Below are 25,294 nucleotides of genomic sequence, written 5' to 3' on the forward strand. Positions count from 1 at the left end.
ACCAGAAACAGGGATTGTGAGTTAAGGAAATCCAGGCAGAAGTGAGGTTTGGCTCATGGCGGCGGGGGCGGGGTGCTATTCAGAACCCTCATCCTGGGCGGGAAGCGGACGCCAGGCCCCATTACCCAGGTCCTCCCCAGCACATGCAACCCTAGACCTCCACTAATGGCTTCAGAAGCCCTCTTCCTTCTCTTTTAGCCGCTCTTCCCACCCCACTGCCGCCGGAGCGCGTATCGATTTCATTAAGTCATAATTAAGCCGGACTAACAGGCCCCTCGGAGCCTGGGGGAGTTCGCAGTATCTCTCTAATGGCATCTACACCACCCGCCGCAGCTGCTGCCACCGCCCCCCCCCACCGCTCAGCAATGCTTACTGTCGGTGTACTCAACCACAAAGTCAGTTCCGGGCCCGAAATTGTGCTTCCAGGTGATGTTGGCCCATTTACTGTTGGGGAGCACCGTGACGTTCCATATGGACTGCCTGTCGGGGGCTGGTGGGCAGGTTAGAAGAGGGGTTAGTGGTGAGGGCGGAGGCAGCTCTGGAGACACACACATGTGCACACACACATGCACACACATATACACACGTGCGCAGCTCGGAAAGGGAGGACTCAGAAGAGGCTGTGCACGGGGCCCGACAGAGCTCCAAGCTGCAGCCTTGGTGGCCAGGCCAGAGGTCGCCATCCAGGGACGAGTGGGTGCAGTCAGGAGGACCTGTGAGTGAGGGAGAGTTGGAGATGGTCTGTGTGTCCACACACGTAGGGGCAGGAATGAAAGAGTGGGTTTTGACCTATGCCACTGGAGGCTCGAACGTGGGCTCTTTCCCTTTTTAGATCCCTTGTCATGGATTGGAATGGGGCGGTGGAAGGGACCCGGAGAAAGCTCCGTTGGCCAGTGTACGGACCGAGGGCGAGAGATGTGCCAGCCTCGTTCCCTTCAACCACAGACATTCTACAGGAAGGAGAGAGGGATCTTCCAAAGGCCCTCGAGAGTCGTGATGTGTAGGAAGGGCAGGACCAAAAGTCGGAAAGCTTTACAGGGCTCCTGAGACTGGAGGAGAACAGTAACCCAGACGGGTGACTCTGGAGTCCCTATGGTCCTTCTTGGTCAGCAAGATCTTGGATTATGTGGAACAGGGCCTTGGACTCTCTGAGGAGACTTGGGGTCTACAACCCCAGGGTCCCAAGTAGAGAGGAGAGGTATGAACCCCTCTTCTCCCTCTCCTGGCTAGGTGGGACCCAAAGAAGGAAACTCCTTCTTGGCCCCCCACCCTCGAAGGTTCAGACACCAGAAGAATCCAGTTCTTTTGGCTTCTCAGCACTAAATTGTCTTTGAGGCTTGATCTCCATGCAATACGGAAGACATTAATTATCTAGTGCCTACGAGCTGGGAGCTACTTTATCAAAGCCACGGCACCATCTGAAACCATAGCCTGTGGACAGGAGAGTGGCACTAATCTTCAAGCGTAATCATTTTTCACGAGTCCCAGCAGTCTGATTACCCCATTTCCCAGCAAAGATTTAATAGTGGAGTACTAGCGTGAAGCCTTGTATTTCAAAGACTTTACAAGTGTGGCTCCTGTATATTTTATTAGCATGCAAGGGGGCACTGTCACCAACTCACTTGTCAAAAATAAATGAATAGAGTACGTTGGTGATGCATTTATTCATTATCTATTTGACACGTGACTGAGTCTGCAGGGCTGGGAAGTGATAAAAGATCTCTTGGTCTTCACTTCAAAGAAGTGCCTTCTCTACTACAACCTTGTCAGTTGCTGGTTGCCCCAGGTGAATATGATTCTTGTTAGGTGAGGGGCCAAGAAAGAGACTCCACTGATGGTGCCATGGGGCATTCTCTGTGGGAAGCGCAGAACACAGGCTTCTTTGCTCATCTGCCTGGGGTCTCCATTGTACTGGTGGCTTTTAGCCACCCCAAATCCCAGCTCCTTGGAATCTCAAGTTCTTGTGAGTGGGAATGAACTAGGAGAACTCATGATTTGGGAACTTGAGCTTCTTTCTCCTCAGCTCTGGGGCCTGGAAATAGCCAGAGAATTTGGGTTTAAACAGTTTGGCCACCAATACAATACTGACCCAAATCTGATGGTCTCAAAGGTAGTGGAGATTGGGGCACTGCTAGAAAAGGTGAAGTGATGGGGAAGCAAAAGACTTAGAGGTGGGAGCTGGGGGAAGGCAGTGCCATGTAGAGAGACCTAGATACCGACCGCTAAAGAAAATGTTCAAAGAGAAAGACCAGGAAGGAGGGCTATCAATTGCTATAAAGAACAGAAAGCGTGAGAGGAAGTATGGATTGTTCTGCCGAGTCCTGGAATGGGAGAATTAGGGGGTATCCCTTGAAATTTGAAAGAAACAACTTAAGGACAAATAAAAAGTCCCATTTCACCCCGACAAAAGTAAACTTAGGAAATGTGGTCCTAAGGCATAAGACATGATAAAGATGAACGATCATTTAAAAAAATCATGGATGACAGAGCCACTCTGCTGCATTAAGGGAAGTGAGGACGTTTGAGGGGTGTCCCCAGGCTCTAAGGATAAGTTCAGGGGCACGGGCAGGTCCTCTGCGGTGTCTTGGGCAGTTAGAAGTTGCACATGAGAGTCCATGGGGTTAGTGCTATGTGGTAGCAAGGCCGACCTCTCCAGAGGGCACGTAACTCTGCTGGGGAGCAAGATCCAGTCCCTTCTTCATCCTTTGTGCATCTCCTCTGTGACCTCACAGCATCCATGGGGACACAGAGCCCTGTTATAAGGTAAAGTGCCTCCCTGTGGCCCCAAAGAACACCCATCTTTGGTGGTAGCTTCTAATAACCTGCCAGGCTTCTCCTCAGCCAACCCCTTCCTAAAGCCCGTATTGTTTAAATTCTAGATATTGTATCTTTAAAGCAAATCGGTGTTTTCAAGGCCTGAAGAACATAGTGTCAGTTATGTATCCCTTGTCCCCTTAGGGCTCACATAACTCCATGTAACTGAATTAAAGATGATACTCACACTCCTCTTGCCTCTTAGTTGCCTGAGTTAGGTGTTATTTCTTTGCTCCCACCAAAAAGCCCGTAGACCGAGGGAGTGTGGAGGCAGCCCTCCCATCCGGGACCCAGGGGTCCTGCCTGAGGAGGGTGGGCCTCTGTCATCAAGGATCTGAGGCTAGAACGCGGCTGTGGAGCCACGGAGGGCCACCCAAGGTGGAGAGTGCCTAGGGGGTGCTCCATGCCCCCAGGCTCCCGGACTGGGAATCCCTGTACGCTCTCCAGGTAGAAACAACCGGAGGTGTCGGCCAACCGCACCCCAGGCCCGCCCTCGTACGCGGGGGGCCTCCGGCGGAGGGACGGGGTGCGGGGACAGTGGGCAGTACCGGATTCGGGCATCTTAGTCCCGGAGGTGGTGGTGGGAGGCCTCTCCGTGGTGGCGGCGGCAGTGGTTGTGGTCGTGGCGACGGTGGTGGTGGCCACGGTGGTAGGTGCGACACTTGGGATGGTGGGGACTGTTGTGGCTTCGGTGGTGGCAGCGGGGGCGCCCGTGGCACCCACCGTGGTCGGGGGCCACGTGGGAGGAGCTGGGAGGGAAATGTAAAACAGCCACGTCCGGTCGGTCCGGGCGTCCCCCAGCCGGGACTCGCGGCCCCGCGTGCAAGGCAGGCAGCCCCGGGGAGGCGATGGGGCTCGGGGACCAGAAGCCTCCCACAGCGTGACGGACAGGGTCGGACGGGTCACAGTGAGAGAACACAGCCATGGGCCAGGAAGAGAATGAAGCCCTGTGTTTCATTTTCTTCTCATGGTCTGTGTGGCTCGAAGCACCCAGCATGCACCCCGCCCAGAGTGAGGGTGAGGATGGGTTAGGACCCACCCTGAATCGCTCAGGCCCCAGAGACGGCATGGGGTCCCCGGCCAGCACCACCCAGACACAGGCCAGTTAGCAGCGCTTGGGTCCAGCCCTGGAGCTCCCGCCTTGGAGGGGGGCAGGTGGTGGCCGTGTCCTGCAGGAGCACTGGGAAGACTCCCATTCCCGGCCATTCAAGCCAAAAGTACTCTTGTTCACAGCTGCTTGACTTCTAACACCCCCAAACCCAACGACAGAGCGAGAAGAGTCCCTACTCTGTGGGTCAGCCTCCCAGCGGGGTCTGTGTCTCCTGTCTCACTGTCTGCCTGTCCCCAGGCTCTCAGCTCTTGTCCGCGGCCCTGCCTCTCCTCCCTTCTTCCCTGCCCAGTGATGCTCCTTCCTGCAATTACCCTGCTCCACCCTAACTCCTCTCTTCCGAGGACATCTGGGCTCCAGGGAGCCCCAAGTCCTTTCCCTTCACATTAAGCCGTGGGATGGGCACTAATGGAGTCGCAGTGTACTCTGTTCTCGGTAGCTGGAGAAATCCCAGGACACAAGTGACACACATTTGTGGGCCTCTTTGTTGCGTAAGTCTTCGGGGAGATTGGTTCAAATCTGTGCCCTTTCTCACACTCTCGTCTCCCACCCAAAGCTACCCGGGGTGTCAGTCAGCCCTGCGGGGCTAAGTCTATCCGTGTGACACTGTCCCCACAGGCCCGCTTTCCTTCTACAGAAGGGTCGTGGAAGCTAACTGAGGGCGGCCCTACTACTCTCTAGTTCCAAAATTACCGAAAGCCGAGAGGATGACGAAGATGGGGGCAAATCTGGGAGAGGCAGAAGGCAGGGACGTTAAGACATAAGAAGATACCTGTAAACCCCCGAGGAATAGCCACATCCCAGCCCTATCTCAAAGCTTCAGAAGCTTAGGAAGATAAGATCCCCAACTGCCCAGAAGTGGGCCCGGGCAGGGAGGGAGACAGAGAGCTTTCTCAGGGGTGGGGGGTGAATGAAGAGACCCGAGGCCTTTTCAATAAGAGCCTGACCAACAAAGGCGCTTTCATTCCCCTGGGTCTCCAATATTATAAGTCCCCACAGAGAAGGAGGGAGTGTTCTGGGATCCCAGCCGCTTCCCTATTCGCAAGATCAGAGGCGGTACTGGACACTGAGGGTGCTGACCACAGAAGTCACATTGGGTAGCTAGCTACGCCCCACGCATTCCAAACATTCCTGGGCAGGGTGAAAGCAGACTGCACTCTAGTCCCTATACCCCAGGCAATGCAGGCATCAGGAAGGTGTGGGGTGGGGACAACTCTCCCTGTCAAAGTCACTGTTCAAGGATGTATTAGTGCAAGGCGGCCCCAGGCCTGGAATGCCCAGTGCTATAAAAGCTCCACACGAGGGAATCCACCTATCCCACTCACCAAGACAGATAGACAAACACACAGAAAAGCCAGAGAGACCCACAGGGCAAAGGTCAGCTCTCTCCCAGGCCTGACTCCTTGCAGCTCCCGTGGCCACGGACACACGTGGGCTTTTCCCATGCTGCTCTGTGCTGCAGGAAGGACTTTGGAGAGGCTACCTTGCCCCTGTGGGCAGGACCTGCTCTGACTTGGCTCCTTATCAATGGTGTATTTTCTAATCATTTCTGGCAAGTACAATGTTCACAGGGCCCTCCTTTTCTACGACTATTTAAAAGGCATCACCAAAAAGCTTTGCGGGGGGGCGGGGGAAACTCTTTTGGAGTTAAAACCATCCCGCTCTGTGTAGTGCATACCTGGGCAGTGGTGTTACATTTCCTGGGCCCCCAGAATCAGTGGCATTTCCCCGCAAAGCTATACACACTCTCACATGCCCCTTGGTTCTCGTAAAGCGGAGACACACACACTACACTCCCACAGGCCCACAGCTAGGCTCACACACGCTTCCCTGTGCATTCCCGTGAGCAGCCCTGGGAACAGAGATGCTAAGAGAAGCTAGGTTAGGGTGACTTTTCTCCTGGGCCCTGCTGGTCAGAGACAATAATGGGAAATGACTCCGAGGCTGCTTCTCAGTCTTGCCCGTCCCCCGCCAACGGTCCCTTCTGCCAAACGTGCCAAGAAGGAAGCATTTCTGATGACGGCCACCTAACTGCTTTTCCTTCAGCTCAGCGGCCACATTCCAGCCCTATCTCAAAGCTCCAAAAGTTGAGGGGTATCAGTAAGAGGGAAACAGGAGGCAAGGAGTGGCTTCCCTAGTGCCCTCCCATTGGAGTCACTGTGGAGGTGGCAGCCTCAGCTGGCTGAGGTCACAGATGGAAAAACAATGCTCTCTCTGATCCACTCATTAGCGGTGTCTATTGTCCCATGGCTGGACAGGACAAGAGAGACAGGGAGACGGGGAGACAGGGAGGGCAGAGGCGAGACGGAAAGGCTCTGAGTCAGGGGAGTGAGTTGTTGGAGGCTCACATAGGCGAGAGGGGAAGGCAGGTTTCCATGGGGAAACTGTCCGGTGCTCAGGTCACAGGGGACCCAGAGGATTTCATCCCCTGGGGTGGGGTTTGGGTAGAGGACAGAAGGGGACAAAGGGCTTAGAGACAGAGAGGCTCACAGGCTGGACAGGCACGTCGCTGAGCTCGGATGTCATCTCCAATTAAAGCAGGAATTATGGGCTGGAGAACCACCCTGGTCAATGATCGATGGAGAGCACCTGCCTGGCAACTGAGAGGAAGCTGGGGGTTGGGGGGGGGGTGGGCACGGTGGGCCTGGAGCTGGAAGCACAGCACCCCTACCCAATGGCCATGTCAGCCTAATGGGTTACCTCATGCACACTGGAAGGCACCCCAGCCGTGCCTGAGGGTTTGCCACCAGAGTTTCAGGGAACGCCACAGAAGAGATGGAGAAAATTGAGGAGAGAGGACTTGTCTTATTCATCTTCCTGACCCCAGTACCTGCCACGGAGCTGCCCAGCAAACATTTGCCAATCTGAGTCACAGAGGAGGCCAGCAGTTTCCAGACATTCCAAGGTGGAAGGTTCAGTCCAAAAATGGCCACATGGCGCATGGACTACCCTGGCCAAACCACAGATGGCCAGGCCAGATGGGCAGCCATCCTGAGAGGCTACAGACACGGGTGCGCGAGAGGGATTATTTTCAGCGGGTAAAATATGAACAGAGTAGTGTGGGGAAAAAACTCCCAGGCTCGGGGAAGAGGAGAGGGAAGGGAGCAGTGGGCTGGACAACAGACCCACGTCAGAAATGTCGAACCTGGGCTCCATTGCTTGGCACCTGCAGATTGTGCAGAAGGTTCTTGAGGATTCACAGCTGAGAACAGCCGAAGCCATGAGCACATCTCATTTACGAAGACGTGCACGGTGCCTCTACCGCCATGTCACAGGGAAGCTGGCGCCCAGGAAGCACATTTGATCGAGGGTCAGCGACCGTGCACACATGGTGCATGCCATGATGGGCTTGGATCTTTTCTAAATGGGTGGCAGAAGGTGGGGGGTTTGGAATGATCACCTCTCCCTCGCAGGTGCCACTCATGAGAGGGGCAGCCCAGGCTGGCTCAGATGCTCGCTGAGCAAGGCGGACTCCCTGCTACCCGACCCACCTGCCTTGGGTCCCAGGGTGCCAGAAAGGGGGAGGCAGGCTGGGAGCTGCTTGACCAATGAGCTTCCAGAGGATTCTCTTGGTGTCCTGTGTCTCCACCTTCTATGTTCACTAAGCCTGCTTAGGCTACCCTGAGCACCTGCTAGAATAGTTCCAAAGAGACCCATGTGCCAAGTTGCATCGGAAAGCCAGGGCAGCCCCTGGAGTACAAGGATGGCTTTCTCCACAGTCCCCAGGCCCAGGACATCTCTCTACCTCATATCCCAGCGGAGGTGTTCGGGCCCTGTGGGGAGGCACTGGGACCCACCAGCCTGGTGATGATGTGGAGAGGGGATGGGGAGCTGGAGGGGTGGGGACACGGAAGGATGATGACTGCGCACCACCCACAGATCTGGCAACACAAACACAAACTGAAGGAAGCAGGGTGTGCAACAGAAATAGAATCAACCTAAAATGGGGGCGGGAGGAAACCAGATCAGGCAGTCATCTTCATAAGCCAACCCTCCGGTTCCTCACCTGCTTCTCAGCCCTCCCTGCTGCCTAGAGCTTCTAGTGATCCCCTGCCCCCTAGCCTTTGCTCTGCCAGGGTGAGCCTTGCCCTCAGCATCAGTGGAGGACAGGGGAAGGAACCCTGGGGTTCCCTGCCTAGCACCTCCAGCTTGAGGATAGGCCTTCTGCGGTGACACACCCTTTGGTGTCCTCGAACCCACAACATGAGGGCTTGAGAGGACTGTGATCAGCAGGCCATTTCCCAAGCTGGGACCTGCCCGCCCACTCCTCACTGCTGCTATGCATTTACCTCCCAGACCCCGAGAGTGGAGGCTGTTCTTCATGCTGAAGACTCTGAGGAGCTGGGTTTCTAAGGGGCGAGGGAACAATCAGCCCATGGTGCCCACTAAGACTCCAGGTCCTGGAGCACCTGGCCCTATCCAAGGACAAGCTCACTCATGGTCACTGACCAGAACCCATGGTAGATGGCAGCGCTGGTGCTGGGCCCCCATGCAGCAAGCGTGGTCAGCATGCACAGTGTTGCACAGTGTGCTCCCCCATAGGTCACCCTTTCAGGGGATGGCAGCCTGACCAGAAGACAGGAGCCAGCTCCCTCCACTCATGGTACAGCATTCCTTCAAGGGGCACGGCCGGCCACCCAAGGGCTGCAGATCCTTTCTCTGCGCTCCGAGATGTCAAAACTAGGCAAGGGCCCGGGTCAGTCCGGGAAAGGAATCACTCGGCTTCCAAGAAAGCTGCAGGTGCAGAGGCTAGGTCTGGAGCCCATGTGTGTGTGGGGGCCCCTCCTAAGCCATCCGAGGGGGGCCAAGAGTATGTGAAGGGAAGAGGGGGAGGGTCTGAGCTCCTCTGGTCCCGTCCTCCTCATACATCCCTCTTGACAGTCTGGCTTCCCAACCCCTGAAAGGTTAAGTCTGGAGCATGCTTTCATCCCGAGCTTCTCCCTCCTTCTCCACCCTGGCTGGGCTGGGCTCCACCTGCATTGTCCCATGCCATGCCCATTACCTCTGCTGCTGGTACGGTACCTGCAGTTGGAGTAGCTTCAGAACACAGCGCCCAAGATGGCCAGAGAGAGGGAGAAAGGATGAGAGAGGGAAGACAAAACAGAGCACAGGTGAAACCACAGGACAAGCAAGCAGAGAAGCGTCTGGCTCAAACCTGACGCAGACAGTGTGGCCAGGTACTGGCTACTGCCCTGAGGATGCTGACTGGTGTCCAGGGTTTGTGGTCAGCTCCATGGGGGGGTCTGGTATGTTCCTACAGAAAATTTTCCACCCGGATCTTGGAGACCTTTCTAATATACTCTGATTCTACCTCCACTCAAAGACTATCATCTAAGGGGTGGCCGTAGGGACGGTCTACCTAGAGTGCTTTTGTTTCCAGGTCTTTCCCCAAGAGTGTGTCCTTCCATAGCCGGGCTGATCTTTACGAGCAGGCCGGGTGACCTTTCAGGGTGCCAAGAATTGAGGGCAGAAGGTGTAGGTGGCATAGGAGGACGCCAAGTCCAGTCAAAAGGATGGTTCCTGTATCTTTGGGGGAAGATGGTGAGTAGTGTTGGGGTGGATGGAGGAGGGGCGAGCATATTTCGTGAACCCTCTCCCACACCATCTCGGCCTTGGAAGGCCCGGGAGCTGTCACAGATGGCAGGCCTTGAGGTCCCTGCCTGGAGGGTCTGCTGCCCAGTTTTTTCCCACCAGCTGTACTTTATGAAATAAGAAACCCAACTGTGGATTGGGAGCCCTAAAAAGAATCCCTGAATTTAGTGCAAACCCCTAAATGGAGAAGAAAGTCTCCCTTTGTCTTCTTGTCCCCTGGGGCCCCAGAACGTACCCTGTGGTGGTCACTAGGCTGGACAATGGGGTACTTGTTGATCTGATGTTCTGTGTTGGGCTCAGGATGGGGAGGGGCAAGAGGCTCTCTCTATGTCTCTCCTTCTAGAATTAAGGAATCAGAAAGTGCACTATCCCCTGTCTGGCCAGGCTTTTGGTAAGAGGCATATTATCAGCCACTTACCCAAAGTCCCCCAGCCCTAATAAACTGCCCGAACGCCCAGGCGGGTTGATGAGCACACTAGGAGGGGAGCTTATTGAGTGGCTCACGCCTGGTTTACAAGACCAGAGAAGGACCGTTAGCCTTTTTCTAGTTTCTGCCTGTCCCTGCTCCCGCCTGCCTCAGCACCGGCCTGCCGGCCCTGGGGGGCTGGGGGAGGCAGGGCTGGGGAGGGGAGGCAGGGCAGCTCTGAAGCTGAGCTGGGAGCCCCGGCAGCATGACTGGCAGCGCCAGTGAAGGAAGCCCTGAAGCTCTCCTGGGGTGGGGAGGAGGTGCTCAGGAGGTCCAATCTGGGCCAGAGTCAGGCCGTCGGACCTCAGCCTTCTGGGACAAGCACCGCACAGAGTAACCTGTTATCTGCTTCTAGAATCCCAGGTCACACTGCCTCTTCCCTTGCAGAACGGACCCCTCCTCCGCCCACCCTCTGCCCAGCCACTGCACCTGCCTCAGCTAAACCTAACATTCCTCATGTTGAACAGCAAGGAGATACTCTTGTGGATGTCTCCTCTTCTAGACCTTATCCCTTGTTTTTGGCGCAGTGTCCAGCACCTCATGTTGCATGTGCTCCGGAAATGGCTGTTGAATACACCACTGCACCTCCGAAGAGGCAGGGGTCCCCTCCTTCGGTAGGGCGCCTGCCAATATCTAGGCTTCTAAAGCCTGGTATCGTGGAGCTTCTGGGCGCCAGCACGGGTACAAACGGGCCTGGAGTCCCCCCTAGTGGACTTCTTGGGCAGGCGCACGCCGGTGGGGATGCTCCGTGGCTGGGAAGATGCCAGGAGCCAAGAGCTGAGTGCATTTGCTCTTGGGGAAGCTAGCTTGGCCAGTGGCTGCTTCCCAACACCCCCCCTCCCCACAGCCTGACACCCCACCAGCTCAGGCTGCAAGCAGGGACGACACATCCGGTCGTCCGGCTCTGCTCATGATACTGGCAGGTAGCCTCAATCAAGGCTGCTTCCCTCCCTCCTTGGCTCCACGTGCCCTCGGGAGAAGGGAGCTCCCAGAGCCCTCCCCAGGCACCCTTAGTAACCCTGCTGCCCCTCTTGATGGGCGAACACTGCCGCGATTCTCTGAAGTTCATTAGCACGTTTACCTCGCACATGCTTTCCCTCATGTCATCTCTACTATGGACTTAGGCTCTATTTCTAACCCCCCGCCCCGCAGGAGGACAGATGATAGATATTGGGTAGCTGGGCAAGTCAAGGCAAAGTGGCGATCAGGTCTGACTGCAATCGTCTAAGAAGATCTGAGTTTTCCAGATACATCGTCAGCACCTACCTCTCAGCATAGGAGATGGGATCTCTTGTATCCTACTGGGGGGCTGGAGGACCCGCAGCCTTATTTTCTCTCCATCCCAGAAGGCCGTCTGGCCAGAAGGCCAGGTCAGGGTGTTTCTCTAGGCATCGGAATTAGCCGGGACCTTCCACCCCCAAGGCTGCTGTGATGCACCTACCTTCGTTCGGGGGTGCCGGTGACTCCTCTGTGACTGCTTCCCCAGAGCCCACCTGCGTCCTGGCACTGAGGGTAAAGCGGTAGCGCGACACGGGGTCTGCTCTTCGCACCATGAACTTGGTCTGATTGGGAGAGAAGTTTTCCACTATCTGCTTTCCTAATTTGGTTCCATTAACTGGGGAGAGATAGGTAAGTGAAATTGAACTTCAGCAATTGACCATGGTGGGTTATATAATCTGCAGCTGGAAGGAGAAAGCCTTCCAGTGGAGCCTGCCCCAGGGCCTTAGTGACCCGGGGGGATGGGAGACTGGCGTTCAAGGGCAGAGACCTGGGCAAGAACTTTCCAGCTCTTCAATGACACACCAGTGTTAAGGCTTTTTCACTGATCTCATTATCTCCAGCTCACTGCAAAGTTATGTGGCTGATTCTGAAAGATTTAGTTTATAATCCCCAGGCCTTTTCAACAAGGACAAAAGTTTTGAGGTCCTTTCTTCCTTTCAAACAGAACTAGGGCAAAACCACTAGAGCTTTTGATCATTAATGCCTCCTTTGTAAAAGGCCTGTTCAGTATACCTCAAAGGGGGACAGTCAGGTCCAGAGATCATTCAGAACGGCATATAAGGACACAGTTGGCTACTAAAATCGTGAACAACACAACACCTGGCCCTTTGAGCTTCCCAACAAGGTACAACATCGTCTACTTTAGAGGCTTTTCAAATGTAACCACACTCATGTCCTCGCAGGGTGACACTAAGCTCTTTCAGTGAGGTCTTCCCTACCAAATCCTTCTAGATACAAGCCGCCTTACCATAAACGACACCTTATTTAGCGCCCCTGAGTGTTGTGTGAATTCCCTTGCATGTAGTCTACCCCATCGGATGAGGTGCAAAACTGTCTTTCCTAGACTCATTTGTATGTGTTGGAGACTCTAAGATCCTCGAGGGGCCGGGGTTGAATCCCTCATTAGACCAGAAGTTCCCTTTGTCTCACGGACCAACTAGAAGCTCCCTGCAGAAGGAGCTGTGTCAGGTGAGCAGGGGGCTGGGTCTCACCTGCCTCCCCTAATCCTCTGGGGAACTTTCTCCATGGCACCTCCATCATTCTGCACCCATAGGCTTTCTACCTCGATTCCTTAGTGAAAGGGTGAGAATGGGGTTTCTGAATCCCGGATTAAGAGAAAGAAGGGAAGAACGTACAGGCCACGTATTTGAGAGTGTATCCAATCAGGATCCCATTGGGGTGTTCTGGATGATCCCATTCCAGGTTGATTGTCTCCAGGTTGGGCTGCCGGACTCGGAAACGCCTGGGGGCACTGGGTACTTGGGGAAGGAGGAGAGGGCAGGGGAAAAGAGGGGGAGGGCGGAGGCAGGATGAGGAAACACAAAAAAACAAAGCACAAGTATGAAGGCATTGACCTCGGGGCAAGCCCCATGCTGGACAGCTGCTAAGCCAGAATCCAGGAGAACCACAGGGGGGGCCAGAGCCCTTTGTCCCATCCAGGATGCTGTTCCCCTCACCCTGTTTAGGACAAGCATGGCTCAGACTCCGTTTAAATGGGGAAGAAATCAGTCAGGTTTGCCTTTAGCAACTACCGTGGATTCAGCACACGTTAGGCTCTGCCCCTGCAAAGATGCCTTCAAGCCAGCAGGGAACCAACCAGAGCTGTGGGCACAGAGGATGTGGTTCCCAGTCCTCAGACGAGGAGTCTCACCCTGGGGCCCAGCAGCAGGCCCAGGCTTCCGGGCTGAGAATGCGGGGTTCAGGGGTGAGGAGAAAGAAGCCCAAGATGGAACTCATGGACAGAGCACCAGGAGCAGGGGCGATGGGGAGAGGCTGGAGGTGAAAAGCAAAACAAGGGAGCGGAACAGATAGGAATAAAGAAAACAAGAGGGAAGAACAAAGAAGGAGGAAGAGAAGAAAAATGGGGGGAAAAGCGGTTAAGAAGGGAGGGAGGAGAAACAGAAGAGGGCAAAGCCAACGCCTGGCTGATAAAGGAGGACGTGGTGAACTTCACAAGTGTCTGCCTCCCAGGCCCGGGGGGACCTGGAACCAGCAGCAGGCAGGGCGCCCCCTGCAGGGCTGCCGCGCACGCGGGCCAGCTGTCCCAACAGAAGCTTCTGGATCACAGTGCAGAGAGAATTCTGAATGAAGGTCCTGGGTGCTGGGGAACAAGCCGGGTGCTTCTGGTGGTCAGGGTGACCGTGCTTCGGCCTCCAGACGTGGGGGTGGCCCGGGCTCCTGCAGTGCCCTTGGCGGGGGGTGGGGAGGGAGAATGCCAGTCTGCTAGCCCATCTGGAATTTTGTCAGCAGGCGGCCCAGGTCTTCTCTTGAGATACAACGTCCTGTCAGGACAGGCCACCCCGGTGATGGGGCACTCTGGGAATGGCAGGAGCTGCTCGGCTCGCAGGACTTCAGCGCCTTGGGGTCACGCAGAGGTCACCTTGTGCTGTCGGGCCCAGGCCCGATGGCGCTGCTCTGGACCCACCTGGCTGTGCTGCCCTTGTCCTGCCCCACCCCGAAGAGCTGCAGGCCAGACCTACCTCCTTCCGGGGTGGTGAACTCCTTGGTTTCACTGCGAGGCCCGTCGCCTCTCCCATTGACCACAACCATCTCCAGCTTGTAGTTACTGTAGGGGAAGAGGCGGGACACCACGCCCCGGGGGCGGTCACCAGGGAAGCTGGCTTGCTGCCTCTTCTGAGACACCCACAGGTTCTTCAGCAAGCTGCTCTCCCTCCAGTAGTAGGCCTTCGGGACAGAGGCGGGGCCGGTGAGGGGTCGGGCAGGCGGAGCTGGGTTAGTTGTTAGTGCCCGTGGTGGTAACTGGTCTTCGCTTTGCTTGCCACAGGCTCCAAGTCCCGAATGCCCTCAGCAGCCCCGCCTAGGGCTGGGGGAGCGGCCCGAGAGGCCCTGTTCATTAGCCCCTAGCGAGGACCAACTGACGTCAAACAGGAAACAGGGGCTTGGGGTTCGATCATTTTCTGAGCCCCATGAGCTCTCTGGGAAATAGGCAAGTTGGCCAAAGTTACTGATGGAGCGGACACTTATTTCCAAGCTGGGGAACAAGGGTCCAGGCATGGAAAGCTCTCTTCTGGGCTCAAAGGCTACATCGCCTTGAGTTGGATTAGTATGGTTTAGATCGGCAGTAGGCAGGAGTTGAAAAGGAACAGGTTACCCTCAGAAGTCTGAATAGGGGAGTTGATTTAATCCTTTGAAGTCAAACGGTTTCTTTTAAAATTGTTTGAAGACCTTTAGAATGGGCTAGACACATGTCCAGGTCAGTGGACACCAGGCTGCCTGGTGGCAAGAGCTTGGATGGGATGGCCTTCAGAAGGTGGTGGTGTTAGGGGTAGAGTTGAGAGAGTTTGGGACACAAGGTACGGTTAGCAATATGTAAGAAGGCCCAGGTCAGGCTGCCATACCAGCGCCACCTGGGCCTCCAACAGCAAAGGAAGGCGGAAGTCCACACTTAAGAAGGGGACCCCTTAAGAAGCGGACCCAGTGGGAGCTTTAGCCAGAAAAATCTCCAGGCAAGTAGGTTAAGGGTGCAAGTGCTGGGGAAGAGCTCATTCAAGTGTATACATCTTCTTGCCTTCCTTCCCCTACCTACCGAATTCCCATCCCCAAAGAGACTGATCCCCTCCATTCTGCCCACAATTGTCCATCAGCCAACTCTCAATGACCTCTAAGTCACAGAACCTGCAGTATCCCATGCTTACGGCTGCCGTCACTTCCCAGACAAGTTTTAAATGAAGCTACGTGTAAGGGAGAGCCTAGAGTGGCCTGGTTTTCTCTCCCCCTTGCCTGCCTCAGCTCGCCCTTGCCAAGAGGAGAGATACATGAGCAGAAACTGCCTGCAGGGAGACCAGGAGAAGCCAAGGGCCTCGATAATCCATATGCCAGGTAATCCGGAGTTGGCTGCGACAACAGGGAAGATGTTTACACCTTTTGGTGGCTCTGCCTGTTAGTGAAAGTTTCATGAAACCAGACTTGGGTGAGGCAAGCAGCCCAGTGGGGGCCATTAAGAGAGGGGAGGGGTGTAGCTCAGTGGTGCCTCAATACTGCTCCTAAGATCCATGTGTGTGTCTGCTCACACATGTATTATGAGCATAACATGCCATATACAGCATCAACCCAAACCCACCACCCTCCGTGTGATTTTCTGCTGAGTAGAATCTCTCAGCATATCTGCTGCAGAACACACCTGGATATATACAAATAATTTTTTTTCTGGGTGTATTTTTGAACAACTAATACTAGACATCATCTTCTTGAATCTACTCTGGGTCCAACAACTATCCCTAGGACCCCTTCCAAGTAGCCTATGGCCCGCATCTGCTACCCCCTTGCCCTGGTTAGCAAGCTGGGTGGTTAGGCGGGGCTGAGAGCTGGTTTCCTCACTCGGTACTCTCTGAGTTGGCCCTGCACCGTGTCGGGGTAGACGCGGTTCCACTGAAGGCTGATGGCTGTGCTGTTCAGGACTCGGATTTTAACGTCAGTGGGTGCAGCCCTGGGATCTGCAATGTGTTGGGACAGAGAGCTAGTTAAGCAAGCGGGGCTGGCCCCTGGAGTCTAGGGTCTCCTCACACTTGTTCTCTGCTGGCTGGTGCCTCCACCCCACTCTGGACACAGGGTACTCCATGAGGGCAGGGGCTAGGACTGTTCCAGGAGATGGCCCTTGGGGGGAATGGGGGAAGGGCCGGACAAAAAAGGCGGCCATCTGGGTGGGAGGGATCGGCCTCCATGTTTAGAGGGCAATTATTTGCTATCCTCCCAGCTGGGTAGCCTCTGTTTGCCCTTCCATCCCATGTGCTACCCTTCTCCACCTGCTCTGTGTCCCAGCAGGCTGCCCTCTCTGGACTGTGTGGGCTGGCCCCCTGTTCACAGGTCCACGGATGGGTTTGCTCAATAGGTAAGGTCAACAGGAGGAGATGGAGGGTGGGTACCTAGTCCCTGGCCGCCTCTCTGTGGGGCTGCAGGTTGGCAGCATTGCACTTTGTTACCCAAGGTTCTACCCCTTGGTCGTGGGGACTCCCCCGTCTGCTGCCCCTTCAAGGCTCGGAAGGTTGCACTGGGGTCCTGCTGTTGTTAGGCCTCTGGGTGGTTTCTGATACCTTGCTGTTTTCCCTCGAACCCTGTCCTCACATTAGAGATAGTCCCCTTTGAGTGACACTCATTTCCCACCAGGACCCTGCAGGAAACGTCAGCTACAAGCTGAAGATGCCCTAACCTCGTTCAGGAGTGGGTTCCGATCCTTGACTCCCTGAAGAGGGAGACCCACGCCCTCCCCCAGAACGGATTCTCGCCCCCATTTTCTGCACTCTGCTGCAGAAGAACTCTGCCCCACCCCTCGCATCCAGCAGAGCACAGGCCCGGGGCGGACGGCAGGTGCCACGGAAACTGTGGGCGGGTCCACGAAGTCCATGACTAGACACTGCTCATTCCATACTCACCAGCTGGTAGTTCCTGCCAGTCTCCTGTCTGGAAGTGTTTGCCACCACAAGACAAGGAGCAGGATGGGCAGAGAGTCTGCTGATACCACCCACTTATTTGCCAGTGGGTCCAATCCATAATCACCTCCAGGAAAGCAGTGCATGGGGCCCACCCCTCACTTCTTCCCGTCTGTCATGCACAACACGGGCCCTACTCCTAACCCCAGCATTGGCCTTTGCAACTCCCTAAGACTCTCCTCTTCCTTGCCTTCTGGTCACCCCATCCGCCTAAATGATCTTTTCTTGGGTCACCCTGACCGGGAGGAGCTCCACTGACCCTCCTGCTTCGCTCAGCAGCCTACTGATCGATGTGCCGGGAAGAGGGAGGCTGCCACCATCTTAAAAGCCAGGCAGATACTTCCACATATGTGCCCAGAATCTTGTTGATTTGCCAAGGCTAGCCTCCAAAGAACTTCTCTTTGTGTGCTCAATTCCAAGGCTTAAGAGCAACACGAGGATGCCAGCAGGTAGCTGGTCTGGATCATTCCAGTCTGGGGCTCTTCTCTATTTCTCCAGGTCTCCCCTGGGGAGCCAAGGAGGAGTCTGGCCTGTGGCCCTGCTTCCTGTGGAGGAGTCTAATTATGGCTCTTTGGGAGGGACAGTCCTGAAGTCTTGGCACTAGCAAGGCTTGGCATTAAGGTAGATTAGAAGGCCTGGCCTCTGTTTTCAAGCATTGGGTAATATTGGCAAGGGTGTTCCTTTGCAGGGTCTCTGTTTTCACACCCGTAAAATGGGAGTATTGGACCAGGCGATGATTGTTCAGTAATTCTAGCTAGCGCTCAGGTGATGCCATTTTGGCTCCTGACATTAACAGGGGCCTGTTTGCCCGAGGTCACCATAGGGGATTTCTCTTTCCTGGGAACCGGCTGTCCTCCCAGGATGTTCTTGGCAGTCCCATGACCCACCCTGAGGTTCCTGGTCTGTGAGGCTGGCTTTGTGCAGCCCGGCTGTGAGGATCCTTGCTCGGGGACGGGGGAGGGTACTCACAATCTTCCCCGGAGTAACCGATGACAGTGTCTGGCTCAGGGCCCTTCCCAAAGTCATTTTCGGCCTGGACTCGGATCTCATAGGGCACATAGACAGGGGTCTGCCCCACCACGTAGCGGGAGCCCCATACTGTGACGTTGTTCCACGTCTCTCGAGTTTCTCTCCGCCGCCACTTGACGATGTAGCGCAGGTTGGGGCCAAAGGCGGAGGTGGCGTTCATGGGCTGAGCAGGGAGAGATTGAGGGCAGGGGTGGAGCCCACACCCACCCACAGCCTGCACTCTCCTTCTGTGCCAGGCACCCTGCCCCGATCTGCCCAGCACTGGCCCCCTTGCGGCACCGGGAGAGCATGCCACCCTCACACTGAGTCCCCCGAAGCCCAGAGTCTTATGAATTCAGCAGCCTGTAGATTTTCTGTGACAAAGGCTTCACCCGAGACCTAGTCACTCTGACTCCCAGAGCCACCGACATTTGTAAGTGCACAGGGAGCCAAAGATTTATTTTCAACAGGACTTTCCTGTGACTGATCGGTAAGCAGAACAAAACAAGAAAATCACAGAATATTCTTTAACGTTGGAGAGGGATGAGTTTTGGTTTAGCCACAGCATGCTTACTGCCAATGGACTCAAAATTCCAGAACTGGCTTGGGTTCTACTGAATCCACGCGTGACTTGTCCTGTCCTGCCCAGCAGCTAAGGGTGGGTGCAGCTCTGGTCTTCACTGCCTAAGGGCCTAGTCCCCGAAGCCGTCCTCTAGGCTGTAGACCAGGAGCAGGTCCTTGCAAGGTCCTGAAGATGAGCCCTGGTGTCTTGGATCTGGGCTCAGCCCAGCTACCCAGGCTGCTGTGAGACTGGGCCCTCACAAAGATGGGGACAGCCATGACCCCACACGTTGTAGCTCCCTGCTTCTCTGTTACTCATGGCGACAGCACAGAAATGTTAGTATTTCCATGGCTGAATGTGCGTCTCTCAGACTTGGAATTGGTTTAGAAAAAAAGTCATTTTGAGACCACATATCCCAATTCTGGTTTGGAAAACAGTCAGTGAGCCCAGATGAAGATGGGAATTTTTTCAGTCCTGGCCCAGAGAGAAGCTTTTACATCCTCTCGTTCATTCCTGGACTAAAAGAAAGCCTGCCCTCAGAGCAGCTTGAGTGCTGGTCTCCTCTCTACCCCCAACCATCTCCAGTGGGAGGACCCCAGAACACACCAACACTAGGCACCAATGTTTACGCTAAATCTTTTTTAGACCCCTCCTTCCCCTAGAGAAGTCCATTTTCGTTTGCTGGTACTCTCTGATTTTGCCAGACTAGCTGTCTACGTTCCTCGGTCACCTCTGCTCCCATCTCCTGTCTGAAATCTTGCTCTTCGACAATGCTCCTGTTTTGTCCCTGGATGTCCATGCAGAGAGTGGCCTTGGGGCCTCAGGGGTGTAAAGAGCAAAAGGACTCCCAGGTGCTCAAGGCCAAGAGAACAGGCCCATTGAGAGGTGGGCTGGGAGGGACCCTTACCGTCCACGTGATCTCCATGTTGTTCTTTCTGGTGCCTTCTCCCCTCACGTCGGCGGGATTGGACTCGGGGGCTGGAACCCAAGGGGACGCAAAGTTCAAGCCCGATGTGTGTTGTGGGCACAGTGAGCAACTTCCCTCCCTTCTAGCTGACCAGCCCCTTCTGTGGCTGTCTTTCCTCAGCATCTCTCTGCACACTATCCCCTAGGCCACCGAACTCGTTCTTTGGTTTTCTCATGAGGAGGATGTGCCTTCCTAAGACGGAACTTTCCCCCCCTCCACCAAGCAGGGCTAATTTCTTTTGAATTTTAATCCCTCACTAGACAGCATTTATCATAAGGCTTTCCATACTTTGGGTGGTCCTGACAGCCAACTCAATGTGGGTTAATTATCCCCTTCATGGATTATCCACTAAATAAGTTTAATACCAGACCGGTTTATCCCCAGCATTCATTTTGGGGGAGCAGCTCCACTCTCAATGGGCTGGTATATTTTCGGAAATCTAAGGAAAAGAAATCTGCCATAACACCAGCTTACATATTTCTACTGCAAATCTTTGCCATAGCACTTCCCTTTCAAGCAGATGACCAAGAATTATTAAGGCTATTAGTAATAATAACCACAGTTAGCGTTCGCTGGGTGCTTACAATACGCCAGGCACCACGGGAGGTACCCAAACAGCATTTTCACACCCAAGCCTCCCGACAGCCCCGTGATGGAGGCGGTGTTGCTATCATTCCCTGTCTTAGAGCTGAGGAAGCCCAGCCTTGGAGCGGTTAAGTGACCCGCCCACGCTCACGTGGCCAGGAACTGGGGGAACTCAGTGGGGCCTTGGGGCACCTGGCTTCAGCACGCTGGCCGTCAGCCCTCGGGTACTCACGCGCCCCGCTGGTCCGGTAGCGCTCGGAGGGGAGGCTGGGATGGCTGCTGCCCACCTCGTTGACGGCAATGACCCGGAACTGGTAGTTGACATATGGGGACAGCTGGAGGACGGCGGAGTTGACACTGCCCGGGAACTTGGAATGGTCATGCCAGACCCCGGGCTGGAACTGGTCCTCTTCAAACTGGACGACGTAGTCTGAGTGGGCAAGGAAGGCAGTGCTGTTTGGGAGCTGAGGTAGCGGAGTTCTGCAGCGTACTCCCGCATGGTTGCCGCTAGTCTTTACACTCTCCCTCGGGTGGACAAAGGCACAGGGAGAAGTCCTCCCCGGACATGGAGAGGGGAACCAAGGCCTGCATGTGCTCTGCAAATAGCCCGGGGCACGCGTCAGGTGAGGTGGGAGCCGGACCAGAAACCGGGGCAAGGCCTCCGGCTGCTACCACAAACCAGGCTGCCATCCATCTCTCTTTTCTGGACTGAGCGCAGGGCCCCTGGCTGACCTGTGATGGGGCTGTTGTTATCATCCCCTGGGATCCAGGTCAGCCTCACGCTCCTCTCGGCCAGGTCCGTGAGCTCCAGGTCCCGGGGTCGGTCTGGCCGTCCTGGGAGCAGAGGAAGAAGACACCACGCGGGACTCCCCAGTTAGAGCCAGCCTGTCCCTGTGCTGGCCCCAGCCTTGGACACTGCCCTATGACAGGTCCCCGACGGGCCGAGGTCAGCACCCGCAGGAACCAGCCCTGGCCTGCCTGGCAGGGTCAGCACAGGGACCACCCCATTCCCTCAGGGAGCTGAGGAAGAACAAAGAGGAGACTTCAAATTCCACCACCCCCAGAAAAGCATGAAAGGACGTAGGTAGGGCACAGAGAGAACCAGGACCAACCCATCCCATTTCTGTGGCTGTTCTTAGGGGGTGAGCATTTGGAAAACACTGCCCTTTTCATGAGACCCATGCTTGCCACCTGCAGGGAGGCTGGTGAGGAAGTGCGGGATTTGGTCTCATCTTCTCGGGATGATTACCTCCTACTCTATGTGCCAAGGCTTCGAGGGGGCAGGAGCCCAGGGGCGTGCTTGGAGCTGAGCAAGGCAGACCAGTTAGGAGCATGGGAGGGATAGAGGCAGAGGACCAGGCCAGGGAGGACATAGGGACTTAGAGTTTCAGTGATGGACAGCAGGATAGAGGAGCCCCAGCAAGCGTCCAAACAGGGCTGGGGCGCACCTTCGGGGGCTCCAGTCTCACTGGACTTCCTCAGTGGGTGTAAGGGCCATCCTGGCCTGGGGATAAGGCCACCTCACCTGTGCCTAGTGGGGTACGTGGGATGTCTCCCCATCCCGGCTGCTTGAACCAGTTATTTTGGTACTCTGGCTGGCTACTGGGAGGATCTGGAAGGTAGGTCATGTGAACCCACATCTGTGTATGTGTGCACGCGTGTGAATGCAGACTGTGAAGGGGTGTGCAGCAGCAGACTCGGGGAGGCTGCAAACAAGACGGGCCTACAGGTAATCTGAAGTGAGTGGGCGTTCCCGACTGGACCTCCATATTTCTGAGGCCAAAGCTGGGGAGAGAGAACAGGCCCCCACAAGGAAGTGGTGAGTGCGGCCAGAAGTAAGGGATGGGATGGATCGGCTTCCAAGGACTTCCGAGCCCAGCCTATGAAAGGCGCAGGAAGCCCGAGTGGGGCTGTGGCAGGGCTGCGAGGTGAGGGGCGCGACCCTTGAAAGGAATCAGATTTGGCAGCGAGTGGCCTCCACACGGTACGTCTTGTCCTGCAGCACCTTCGTCCTCAGACCCCACCCCCCAGCCACCTAGAGAGGGCTTTGGCAGGGGTCCTGTGATTAGTATGAATTACCTTTGGGCAGGGCAGCCAAACGGTTAGTTGGAGTGGCCTGATCAGCTGCAAGGTAAGACGGGTTATCCAGGTTAGCAAGTTATCCAGGGTTACAGGTGTTCTAGAAGGATGGGAGTAGGTGGCCGAGGGTTGAACAGCTGCCCCGAGCAGAGGTGTACTGCGCACAGCTTCACCTTTGCTTCCATGGAGAAACCCCCTGTGCTTCCTCCACGGCTGACGGGGTGGAGGGGGGGGACTTGTCTCCTCCCCATCTCAAAGCAACTGTGTGCCTGGGACCGCCATCCCCAGTGACCGTGCGCTGCTGCCACCGGAGAGATGGAGTGTACCAACGGTAATGGCAACAGGATGCCCAGAGAGAGGACAGAGGTGAGGAGGGCACGGCAGGGGATGTGCGTCCCTGGATGGGCAAGACTGTCCTCCCCTGGCGTTGGGATGGCTCAGTATTTACAGTCTGGCTTAGACACGGGCAGGACATGACAGAATCAGTTTGCTCAGTGCAGAGCGCCCTATAAAATCCCATCAGGAAACAGGAGTGGGGTGGCAGGGAGAGGGAGGCTAGCCTAGGGTGCTGGCGGGACAAACTCAAAATGCAGTCTTGCTTCAACAATGGGTTCTTTTAACTGGTACAGAGGTCAAAATGATTACAAGAAGAACCCCCGTCCACCTTCCCTCTCTCGCTCACCCATCCGTTGAGGATTTGGGCAAGTTTCGGGAAGGGGTGGGGTGGGGGGAGGTCAGAGCATGCGTGAGCAGCAGCAGTTACCTAACACAGTAAGGTGGGCCTTGGCCAGGTCCTGGTCCAGCTCAGTGCTGGCAATGCAGGTGTAACTGCCCTGGTCCCGCTCGGCCACACCGAAGATGGTCAGGGAGTCGTCTTCCTTCTTCATCCTGCAAGGGCACCAGGGAGGGGTTGGGAGGAGGGCGAGTGGGCCGACAGCTGGGGGGTGGGGGGGGTGCCCTGGGCACTGCCTGCTTTCTCCCTGGAGTGGGGATGGCGAGCGAGACGGCAGCCACAGCCCCTAGCAGGGGCCACGAGTCTCCCTCCCAGTGCTTTGAGAGAGTCATGGTCTTCACCGTTACCTGGAGCACTGTGGTGCTTGACGGAGGGGAAAAGGCAAGTGGGTGAAGCAGAAGCGGCTCTGACTCTGTTCACTGTCCTCAAACTCCCTAGTGTCTATCCTCCGTGCCTTTCTTATGCTGTGCCCCCCTCCCAAATCAAGGCACAGTGAGGTCCACTGCCCGAAAGGCAGGCTGGTGTCCCTCCTCTTCCCCTGCTTCCAGCTCCCCCTTCAGCCCAGGCCAGTCTGCGCACCCAGGCTCAGGCCAGATGTCCTGGGCTCCTTTGAACTGTCTCCTGTGGAGGGAGGTGGGCACCACAGAGCACAGTGGGCTGCGAAAGCTGTGGGTACCCACTGAGTGCAAGGATGCCTGCGCCTGTCTGCAGGGTGCACCCCTGGAAAAGCCAGATGAGCGTGCAAACAGCTGCTCCTTATGCCAACCTCAGGGCCCTGCACCACCAGCCCCCGAGATGTGAGGGGCTACGACAAAGAGCCCTGCAGAGGGAAAGGCTCGGACCAGCCCTCCCCATCACTGACTGCACATCAGAGACACCTGTGGGACTTTTAGACACGATAGGTGCCTCCCCTCCCCCCACATCACTTAAATCTGGACAAAGGAGGCCGGTGTGGTCTAGTAAAAGCGTCCCAGGTGCCTCAGCTGAGATGCCCCACTAACACCCTCGTGGCCGGCAGCTTGGATCGGCCCTGCCCTCTGCTGGAGAACAGGGGCACTGCAAGCGGGGCTGAGGCCGGAGCGCCAAGGGGACCCGCCAAGGGGACCCGCCAAGGGGACCCCGCAGCAGAAGAGGAAGGGAGGAGGAAAAGGGGTGAGGGGAGAGGGGAGAGAAGTGAGGGAAGAGAGAAAGGAGTGGGAAAAAGAGGAGAGGGAGAAGAAGAGAAGGAGAGAGGCAGAGAGCACGCAGGGTGGGGGAGCCGCTGGGTGCCGCCGCCACCTCCGCAGCAGTTCCTGGGGGACACGCGTGATGCAGGCTCCCGGTCCCCGGGTTCCTTCAGTGTGTCACCGAGGACAAGGGGAAAGAAAACGGGCCCAGACTCGCGCCCGGAAGAGAGAAGGAAAGAGCGGAAACCTGTTTCCAATGTAGAGAGGCTCGTCGTCCTTCAGCCAGGAGACTGTGAGCTTCAGGGAGGGGTCGTGCTTCACCCGACACTCCAGCTGCACTGTGGTGCCCCTTTTGGCCACCTGGTCCTCAGGCATCCGGTAGATCCTGGTGGGGTCTGTGGAGAAGCCGAGGGAGCTCATCACTGGCATGGCCTCTGCCCACCACCCGACGTGGCCACATGGCACGACGCACATTAGACGGGCCACGGAAGGTGGCAGAAATAACGTTCAGTTATATGAATGGTGGCGGGGCGGGTGTGGGCGATTCCAAGGAGGAAACAATCCCCAAGTCCTTTCTCTCTGGCTTGGGAATCTATGATGTCCTTCCTGGGCTGGTAGTGGGGTGTGGGTGGGGTCTCAGACTTCCCTTTCTAATCCCACGTGGACTGGGCTCAAGAGGACCTTGTGCTCCCAGCACCCAGCCTAGCTGGAAGCCCTGTGAGGAAATGGAGGCCCAAGGGGAGGGCCCCACTAGCGGAGCATTTTCAAAGGGAATGGCACGCAGGAATCACCTTGAGGAGATGGCTTCCTTGGCTGTCCCACCCCGCACTCTCCCTGCGAAACTCTCCTTTACCTTTGACCTCCAGGCGGACCTGGTTTTCAGCTTTGCCCAAGATGTTGGTGGCGACACAGGTGTAGATGCCTTGGTCCTCTTTGCGGATCATCTTGATTTCCAGGCTGCCGTTCTCGTAGACGTGGTAGTTACCACCATCCAGGTTACTTCCCTGCCCGTTCTTAAACCTCACAACAGAGCAGCGGAACACACAGCACACTGAGAGAGGACCGGCCCCCTCGAGCAGGGGTCTGCCTCCCACTGCTGGGTGGCCCTGGCAAGTCTCTGGCCCTCTCTGGGCTTCAGTTTTCGTCTCTGCACAGTAAGGGGGCTGACCTCGATGATCGGGCAACTTTCTCCCAGGTTCGACCCTATAAGGTTACCTGGTCTTGCTGAATACCTATTTTGGGCCGGAGGGGAATGAGGACTCCCGGG

General features: G+C 56.0%; 1 protein-coding gene across 8 annotated transcripts in view; it reads right to left on the bottom strand.

Moving 5' to 3' along the window:
* Window positions 1–25,294, bottom strand: part of NFASC (neurofascin) — a 172,926-nt gene that overhangs the window by 14,365 nt on the left and 133,267 nt on the right. For 2 of the 8 annotated variants that reach the window (XM_088029041.1, XM_088029042.1), the window contains 15 exons: window positions 24,881–25,047; window positions 24,275–24,422; window positions 22,892–23,016; window positions 22,129–22,173; window positions 20,782–20,883; window positions 20,282–20,479; window positions 19,405–19,475; window positions 17,897–18,119; window positions 15,819–15,934; window positions 13,961–14,165; window positions 12,617–12,739; window positions 11,422–11,595; window positions 8,945–8,959; window positions 3,363–3,563; window positions 374–490 (listed from right to left, as the gene is read on the bottom strand). In XM_088029041.1, the coding sequence (XP_087885167.1) occupies window positions 374–490; window positions 3,363–3,563; window positions 8,945–8,959; window positions 11,422–11,595; window positions 12,617–12,739; window positions 13,961–14,165; window positions 15,819–15,934; window positions 17,897–18,119; window positions 19,405–19,475; window positions 20,282–20,479; window positions 20,782–20,883; window positions 22,129–22,173; window positions 22,892–23,016; window positions 24,275–24,422; window positions 24,881–25,047 (2,030 nt within the window). The remainder of the gene's footprint in view (window positions 1–373; window positions 491–3,362; window positions 3,564–8,944; window positions 8,960–11,421; window positions 11,596–12,616; window positions 12,740–13,960; window positions 14,166–15,818; window positions 15,935–17,896; window positions 18,120–19,404; window positions 19,476–20,281; window positions 20,480–20,781; window positions 20,884–22,128; window positions 22,174–22,891; window positions 23,017–24,274; window positions 24,423–24,880; window positions 25,048–25,294) is intronic. The other 6 variants (XM_028120359.1, XM_028120358.1, XM_028120356.1 and 3 more) reach the window with 5 other exon arrangements.

Source organism: Eumetopias jubatus, unplaced genomic scaffold, assembly GCF_037043125.1.
Source record: "Eumetopias jubatus isolate StellerSeaLion01/CBP00866 unplaced genomic scaffold, mEumJub1_p1.0 scaffold_12, whole genome shotgun sequence".
NCBI lineage: Eukaryota > Metazoa > Chordata > Mammalia > Carnivora > Otariidae > Eumetopias > Eumetopias jubatus.